The sequence below is a fragment of the Aplysia californica genome, unplaced genomic scaffold, assembly GCF_000002075.1.
Source record: "Aplysia californica isolate F4 #8 unplaced genomic scaffold, AplCal3.0 scaffold00234, whole genome shotgun sequence".
NCBI lineage: Eukaryota > Metazoa > Mollusca > Gastropoda > Aplysiida > Aplysiidae > Aplysia > Aplysia californica.
Genome location: NW_004797504.1, coordinates 680,639 through 690,337, shown reverse-complemented (window position 1 = coordinate 690,337; position 9,699 = coordinate 680,639). Strand labels below are relative to the sequence as shown.

At 41.7% G+C, this 9,699-nt stretch overlaps 1 protein-coding gene across 1 annotated transcript in view; it reads right to left on the bottom strand.

The window, feature by feature from the left end:
* Positions 1–9,699, bottom strand: part of LOC101862654 — a gene marked incomplete in the record, with an annotated part of 70,242 nt that overhangs the window by 8,957 nt on the left and 51,586 nt on the right. The window contains 7 exon segments of the mRNA XM_035970200.1: positions 40–250; positions 989–1,232; positions 1,684–1,790; positions 2,173–2,375; positions 3,418–3,534; positions 5,967–6,125; positions 9,111–9,329. Of these exon segments, the coding sequence (XP_035826093.1) occupies positions 40–250; positions 989–1,232; positions 1,684–1,790; positions 2,173–2,375; positions 3,418–3,534; positions 5,967–6,125; positions 9,111–9,329 (1,260 nt within the window).

Below are 9,699 nucleotides of genomic sequence, written 5' to 3'. Positions count from 1 at the left end.
ATAAAAAATAAAAAAAATAAAAAAAAGTTTTCCCCCTACCTGAATGAGCTCTGCGAAGGCGGCCACCGAGTCCTCTCCGATGTCCATGGCTCTCAGTGTGTCCGGTATACCTTCCTCCAGCGTGTACACATCCGGAGGCTGCTCCTCTGGCGGCTCTTGGCCCTCCTCTACGGGCTCCACCGGCGCGGGAACTTTGAAGTCCACGGGGAAGTGAAGTTGGACGCCGTTCAGCCTGGCTTTCTTTATTACTCTAGCAGGTTTTGATTATAAGATTGTAAAACAAAAAGAGAAAGTGAGAATAAAGAGAAGTAAATTCCAATCGCACATACACACACACGACATACATACATAGATACATACATGCACACACACACACATACACACACTCACTCACATACTAACATACACACAGACAGACACACACACACACAGACACACATGCACGCACACACAGACAGGCAAAACACAAGCGTACGCTTTTTTGTATGCAGGGGCTACGTCAATCTCCCCAGACGTTTAGAGGGGGAAATTGAGGAGGGGGGGGGGGTAGTCACCCAGGTCACAGTATGACCCCTCATCCAGAACTAGGAATTAATACATTTGGGGTAAAAGATAGACACACTGGTGAAGAAAGTATACTATGTATGTTAATTTTTTGTGAAATTTAGTGAAGAACAATATGCCTACTCCAGAAATGACAGCTTCTCCGAAATTGTTTGAGTAAGTAAAGAGAAATACAACGATCAAAGACACTATAAAGATCGCTTAGTCATTTGGGGGAAAAAGGGGGGGGGGGGTAAAACAGACAGAAAACAACAACTAAAGGGTTAAAAGAAGTAGGGCCCACCAGTGACACCTTCCAACCACCTACACTGACAAAAAAATAAAACAACAGTTTATTTGTTTTAGTAAGGGTTTATGGCACTAACACAACATTACAGATAAATCATGTAGGTGCCGAGTATGAGAGCGCCCCATGAGCATTCACCTTGGCACGAGCTTGGATCCTTGTATATCGAAAGGGCTCTTCCCGATAGCCATACCCTTGGCCACCTTGAGGAAGGTGAAGGCCGTATCCCCGCACACGATGATGTCAGAAGCCACGTCAATCAAGTTGTAGATGAGGTCCGCCTTGTGCCACGCCTCGCCACCGCCGACAATGGCTAGAATGGGGGATTCGATTTTGGGCAGAACCGTTGCGAATTTGGACAACTCTGCTTTGAGTTGTGGGCCTGTCCAGAAACATAATGATAATATGATCAGGTAATTAATGTCTCAAGATCGGGTAATCAATGACTCTCTATTTCTTGTTACGTGTGTACGTGAGTGCATATGGCTTTTGTAACACCACTGCCATTGTAAAAGATTAAGAACAAATTCTCCTAACCAGTTGAATGAAAATTGTCACTGTCTTCGACACCACTCCATAGTCTTGTTAAAGTTTCGAGTTTTTACAGTCATGACATCATATTCCTGGAAAGCTCTTTTGAGAGTCTTAGGCGTGCTTTGAAATTCATTAGCGAATTCGTACGTGTTATTTTTCATGTGCAAAATACGCATTTTCAATTCTGTTTCGCTGTAGACTAAATCTTCATATCTTTTGGATTTTTGGGTGACACTACCTACAGTTTAAGCAAGTGTAGTGAGTCGCAAGGTCGAGGATGAGAAGTATGTCTTACATACCCACTGCCCGTTGCTCCATCTTTATTCCCACAATGGAGCTGTCAGTATTCCTCAGCACCCCGAAGGATTCGTTGATGAAGATATCAGCTAGTCTGGAGAGTCGATCTCTGTGCAAGAGAGGAATCAGAGACAGGTAGAGAAGAGAATAGTGCTCGCCGCCAGTTACGCACATTTATATGCATTTCAGCGAGAGTTGAAGCTGTTGGTAGGTTCTGATGTTACTTATCATCTTTTCTCAAAGATAAGATCTACTGTCCAGATTATAATATTGGTTTGTATCACCACGCTAACACACACACACACACACACACACACACACACACACACACACACACACACGCATACACACACACGCCCGTGCACGCACGCACACACAAATAATATATGCACACACACAAACACAGACACAGATGCACACACACACACACACACACACACACACACACACATACACACATACCCGCCCCCCCTTCCCTGCACACCCAAAACCCTCCCAAAAAGGTAGCGACATACCGGTACTCCTCGATCTGCTGGTAGGGTACGTTGATCCGCCTGTCTGAGGCGTCCAATCCGTAGCCCTCCTCCTCCGGGTTAAAGCGCATGTTCTCCAGCATGTAAACCTTGCCTGCCTCAGGGGTCCTGCACGCTGCCTCCACCGTATCCGTCAAACCGGCCTCGAAGAAATGAATTTCCTAGGCAAGGGTCGAGTATAGTAAAAGATGAGATGAGATAAGATGTAATAAGATATGATAAGATAAGAGATTTTACGGTGCTCGCAAATGCATAAGGTCATTTGAGCGCCAGAAGATCAGAGGTGTTACAAGAGAGTAACAAACATACAAAAGAAGATGGGGAGATAAGGAAGATAGATGTTTGATAGAAAAGAAGAAGTAAACCACACCAGAGCACCTGCCAACCACCCATAGAGAGAAATAAGATGTTATTAGATATGATAAGATAAGATAAGATAAGAATGTATCCTCCGTATCTGTCAGGCCGGCCTCGAAGATGATATTTTCCTAGGCAAGGGACAAGGATAGTATAAGATAAGGTGAGATAAGATGTGATAAGATGCAAAGATATGATTAGATAAGAATGTATCCACTGAATCCGTGAAGCAGGCCTCGATGAAAGTAATTTCCTAGGCAAGGGACAAGGATATTATAAGATGAGTTGAGATAACGCGACCTCAGTGCTTTCTTGTCGTACCTTCATTTTTTTAACAGTGAAAATGTGACTTCTTCTTAAGCTCACTCTTTGGTATGATCTGTTTTAACTGGTATTAAACATGGAGATACGACAAGAAAGCACTGAGGTTGCGATGAGATGTGATCAGATTATATGAGATAAGATATGAATGTATCCATTGTATCCGTCAGGCCAGCCTCGAAGAAGGCCGTCTAGGCTGGAGAAGGAGATAAGATAAGATAAGATAAAATAAGATAAGATAAAATAAGATAAGATAAGATAAGAGCAATTTATTGATCGTCGCAAAGAGAAAATTTGCCGTGTTGCGGTTAATACATACGATTCAAGCGCTCGTCAAAGAAACAAAAAAAAAAGAAACAAAAGAAAAAAAATACACACACACAAACAAACAAATAAGCAGACAAACAAATAAATAAACAAATTCTGGGTAAAAACAAAGGTTAAAAAACAACAACAACACGACACGCATAAACGTGATGCCAGAAAAGAGACATTCTTTCACAAAAGACTGATTCTCCAACCGACCGATCTGAGTATCTTTTCCAGCGCCGTTTTAACGGGCCCAAGAGACAGACTGTCGTCCCTTTTCCCGTTGGGCTCCCCGAGATGGCCACACAGCACCACGCACGTCGCGCCACGTTTCTGGAGAAGTTTTAGTTTTAGTAAGAGTTTTACGGCATTTGCAACACAATAAGGTCATAATATAAGTGCCGGAGATTAGAGGTGTTACAAGAGAGTAACAAACATAAAAAATAGGGAGGAGACATAAAGACGATATTTGTTTAATGAAAGAAAGAAGGAGCAAACAGCACCACAGCACCCGCCAACCACCCACGTAAGAGTTTTACGGCAGATGCAATAAAATCTGCGGCACTTGTATGACTTTATTGTGTAAAAGTTTTACGACACTCGCAATACAATAAGGTCATGTAAGTGCCGGAGATTAGAGGTGTTACAAGAGAGTAACAAACATAAACAATTGAAGGAGGAGACATAAAGACGATATTGTTTAATAAGAGAAAGAAGGAGCAAACCACACCAGAGCACCGGCCAGCCACCCACTTCTGGAGAAGGAATAGCCAGTCCTATGCATTATTATAATAATAATTTATGTGAGGCATCACGGTGAAATCAGGAGCCTGTCGAAATAATGAGATAGAAGAAAGCGGCATATTTTTTTTAGTTGGTTAGACAATTTTTATCAAATTTATAGGGTGGGTGTGGGGGGGGGGGGTTGGGCTCACCACCTGATTTGTCAATTCGAAAACATATTTCAGCGTGGATTTTTCGATTGAAAAACGCTGCTTCCAAGGATTCTCAAGCGGTGGAAATCCACATACTTTGGTGGCCATTTTCTCGCTAGTTTTCCTCCGGAACCAGGCAACACCACCTCTTTCAATGGCGAATATCTGGACTGTTATTTAAGATAGAAGGTATTGTTTTCACTGAAAGCGAGACAAACGAACAATCGATCCCGCTGTGTTGTTGTTATCGATCTAGAACATTCTTTAAGACAATACCAATAACTCAAACCTGCCCAAAAATTGATGAGTGCCTGATTCCACCGCGCTGTGACACCATATTGTAATTGCACATATTTTAAGCCCCAATCAACACAATTTAGATACAGTGGAACTCGGATTCAACGAGGTTGCCGGCCAGACCTAAAATCTCGTTGAATCCGAGTGTTCGTTATAGCAAACACGAGGTTTTGTGTAGACAATAACAGGCACTGAGCAAGTAATGTACAAAGAAGTCACCAGTAGTGTCTGAAATGCCTGCATATTATGAGCTGTGTAAAAAAAAAGGAAAAAAAAAAAAACCCGATTCGTTTAAAAGCACACTGCATACGCCTTTGTCATCTCGATTGTTTACCAAAAAGTTGTGTTGCTGAGTAGAGCCTAGCATAACGGCAACTTTTGATTTAATAGACCAGCGCACAATTCATCATTACGTAGTTCTACGTCAGGACAAGATCTAGCTTATCATTGTAATAATGATCGGTTGTGGAGGGGGAAAAAAGACTGAGACGCGTTTGTCTGTGACTGTGACGTTCAACGCCCGGACCGCTAGCGCCCCCACCCTCCCCCCCCGACACACACACACAGTCACACGTGTGCAGGCCGCCCATCCGACCCCGACACACGCGCGAGCCAACAACGCATGTGTTGGTATGAAAAAAAGGCCGCTGATTGGTCGCATGCAATCGGCTAAGTGAATAATGGTTCACGATGCAGGTGCAATGGATGGTTTCTGGGAATAGATAAAGTTCGTTCTGGGAGAAAAATTAGAAAAGACACGTCTGCGTGGGCTGTTCACCCTGGAAGCGACCTCGTTGAATCCGATCTCGCTGATTTAAGTGCTCGTTAAATCCGGGTTATTTTTTTAAATTGATTTTAAAGAAGAAAAAAAAACGGGGAATCTATCTCATCTCGTTGAATCCGAGTTCTCGTTGAATCCGAGCTCGTTAAATCCGAGTTCCACTGTAACTTGATAATGAGGCTTCAGAAATAAAAAATGCGGAAACCAAGAGAGAACCCCGTGTATATCCACGTTCATCAGCAAGCTTTACGAGCTATAGCCACCTTTACCATTTATGCAGCATCTATTGTCGACATGGCCGAATAGAGGCCTACTAGAGAGATGGAGTTACATACATGTACTGTCAGAGTCATAAACAGATATAACGAAGCTCAGTGATAAACAGAAAGTCAGGCAGACAGAAGGTCAGATAGTGAGTAAGACATACAGTCGGACAAACAGACTGACAGTTTGTACGAAGAGAGAAAGAAAGAGATAAAGAGAAATAGAGAGAGAGAGAGAGAAGTGGAGAGAGAGAGAGAGAGAGAGAGAGAGAGAGAGAGAGAGAGAGAGAGAGAGAGAGAGAGAGAGAAGTGGAGAGAGAGAGAGAGAGAAGAGAAAGAAAAAAGAAAGAAAAAAGAGAAAGACAAACAGACAGACGGGCATACATACAGACAGACAGACCGACAGACAGACGAACAAACAGACAATCAGACCGATGGACGAAGCGAACCAAACAAAAAAAAAAAGCAATACAGGCATCAAACCCAGACCAGAATCATCTTGATTGTGTTGGCCAGTGTCTTGATAGGGGAGTCGTCATCATGACTACCTCCGCGAGGGGGCAGGGCGAAGTCTGCCCTCAGCAGGATGCGCTTGTCTTTGATGTCGAGCTGGTCCATGGACAGGCGGTTCAGCAGACGAGCTTTGGCCTGTGCATAAATAAATGTTTAAGTAAGGTGACCACCCACCCACATCCTATTAAAACATTCAGGTCACAACAATGCACAACATGGAAGAAAAAAGAGTGGTGTAAGGGAAGGGGTGGGAGGGTGGGTGGGAGCTATAGTACGGAGCTCGCAACTCCATAATAAGGTCGTATTATGAGCGCCAAGGGGTGGATGTGAACAGAGAAGTCAAAACGGAGAATCAGGCGTAGATTTCTACTCTGCTCACTTTTCTAGCCTCAACAGCACACAGTCTGCTTCGACTGTCAAGGCACCCCGGAAATAGCTGTTCATTAGAGAGTGGCAAACATAGAAATGAAGTAGAGGAAAAATGACGATAGTAAAGATGAGGAAAGAAAAGCAGCAGTTTCGTCTATGTTGTTTCTGCACAGTATAAGCATGGCAATGATAAATCAGCCTATTTACATTTCTATTGTGCATGTTAATGTCCTCCCTTTGGGAATGGCCTAAAGACAACTTCAGTTCAATTTAAGTAGATGACATCTTCAGTTCAAGTTGTCCTCTACTGAAGCTGAACTGAAGACAACTTCAGTCAGTGGCACTGTCCTTATTGGGGGACTTGTGGATTAAAAAGAAAACAAAAACAACAAAACAGTATCTACCGTTAATGCCCTGTTCATTTACCCCCCCCCCCCCCCCCCATACCTTTCCCCTCACCAATCCACCCTCTAAACACCAGTAACAATAATATAAAATACATTTAAAAGAAACAAGAGAAAGAAAGTATTTCCGACTTTAAAAAATAAGGTTTCCAAAAGTTGTATTTGACTACCCTTTTTCAACATGGACAGTCTGTTTGTTTCAGACATGTTTTCGCATCTGTTATTGCCGAAAAACAGAGACTTGTATTCCGGGACAACATAGGCCAGTACCACACAATTACAATACAGCTGGGAAACTGATTTATCCGTGAGTTTTAGACAATGAAAGTGAGATTACCTCGACCACCCAGAGTCCCGATTCGGCCCACAATTATGGATTTTTAGCTTCCTCACCCAATCCTACAACTATTCCACCGCACAGGAACCCCCAAAAGCCAAATTTTGTTTCGTACTGGGCATGTTTGTCAGCACCATTTCCTCAAAAAGTCAATATTTTATTTTTATTTATCGGCCGTTTTTTCAAAACGCGATTTTTCTTGATACTTTTTAAAATAACTCCACCATTTTTTCATCCGATCTTCATGACATTTTCACAGAATGAAGAAAAGATGTAATAGATCTACTAAAACTGAAAATTTGTTTGTTTTTTTAATTTTTGTTATATTTGATAGATCTTTGTTGGTGGTGTTTGGAGTTTGGATTTTCAAGAATTTTTGGCAAACTTGAATGCTACCTCAGAAAAAAAATTCATTACAAATTTTTAAAAATTTGTTTAGGAAAAAATCAACAGACCAAATTTTAGATCTAATGTTTGTTAACTTGAATGCAAAACAAAAATCAGTTTCCATATACGATAAGTGCGGTATTCATTAGTCTACGTAAGACATATCAAGAAAATCAAATTGGGTCGCCGTATCCATGGAAATGAAACTTTTTTCTCAAATTTGTTTGCGGATTTTAAGACGCCTTACTATGCTTGATATAAATATATGTGAAATATGGTAAAACTTGGTCCACTAATAAGAAATATAGCCTTCAGGTGTAGCCCCCCCCCCCCTTTAATGTGGTAGGCTTCTTTAACTTTGATTGTACATAACTTACCGACAAAGCAAGAAGCCGACTGTTTTATCAGTGAATTCTGGACGGTGAGAATAATAGACGCTCGGTAATTTTATTGAGGTCTGTTGTCGCAGTGGGCGTCTTTTCTTTTCATACTCCAGAATTAAAATGTATTACTGACAGTACAATCAGCAAGCTGCTTCATCGGTGAATTCTGAACAATGAAAATGAGAGTAACTCTGCTAGATCTCGTGTATCATGTAGGCGCGTTAAGCTTTTCTTATTTTCAATGTCCACAACTCACCGACAATATACAGCTGACCAACTGTTTTGTCGTAATGCGATACAAGCAGAATAGAATGGAGTTTCTTACTAAAACTGAGGCATATAAGCGGTACAAAACATCCTTTTTGAGACAAAAGTGGTAATCATTTATTCTTTTAAAGTCCCTTCCCTCGGCTATAAAATCCCTTCAAAGACCATGTTATGGTACACAAACGCTTTAGGACATTGTTCAGGAAATATAAAGGAAATGTAATGTGTGGTAACCACAGTTTTCATGATTTCACCCAAAAGCACACTGTTTATGTGCACCACCATCCCTTAAGGACTGGCCATTTTAGTTTTCAAGGTGAAAAATTTTCACACGTAAACAGCTTGTATGCACCACATGATATGTGAGACAGTATGTCAAAACAATGAACTCAAAGAAACCAGCATTTTATGGAAGTTACTAAAAATCGTTGATTAAAAGCTCATAACATTTAAATTTACAGTTTCCAATGATTCTCCAGCTTTGGAAGTCACCAAACCTTGGCGGCCATTTTCACGCTAATCGTACTACAGAAACCAGGCGACCCCATCTCCTTCTATCGCAAATATCTCAAGTTCTGTTCAAGATAGATGGGTAGGTTGGTTTTTTTGCGAACTATAGACAAATAAACAATCTTTAAAACCATACCAATAAGTCCACATGACCCCCAAAAGTGACTAGCGCCTGATTCCACCTCGTCGTGACACACATTATTATTTGGTCGCTTTTAAGGACAAACGGGCTAACCCAGATTTCGGGGTTTTCCAGAAACCTTGACCTACACTAAAAGTGGACATTGCCCTACCTGTTGGAGAAGTTTGGTTTAATTGGTGCTCATATTTTTGGGGTTATAGAGAAAAGTCTCCTTGACTTTTAAAGAAACTGAATATGGGGCAAAAACTTTACATTCGATTTTCTCAAAACAGCATTTTTCGGGATAACCCCGTTATGCTTAAAAGCGACCTTTTCACTCACATGCTCGTTGAAGGATATGGCGTCCAAGCCGACGAGCCGTTTCTCCGAGAGCAGTTTGAGCGCCACCTCGTAGCCCGTTGTCACGTGACTGACACCCTCGTGGTTGGGGTCGATGCTGTGCACAAAGGAGGACACACTTCGGCCCCCGAGGATGGAGATGACGGCAGTCTCCGGGTTCTTGGTCACCTCCACGATAGTGTCGTAGATGGCCCTCGTTCCCTGGCAGCACACAGGCAGGGAATGATGATGACAGCATCAACACCAACACCACCACCATTACCAGCAACAACAACAACAACAACAACAAGAGCAACAACAACAAAAACTGTAAAAATAATAATAATGTCCAAGCAGTCCGCAGAAAATCGCAACAGTACACACTCTGGCGAATCAGATAAGATCAGTTAATGATTTATTGATCTTCGCAACGAGAAATTTGTTGCGGAATGGTTAATACGTACATAAATTTTTAAAAACAAAAATAAGTACACATTTTAATTTAAGCTATGTCATAGAAGGTGAAATAAAATACATATGGAAAAATCAAACAGAATAGCTCACAAGAAACAACTTACTTTGTTGCATTTTA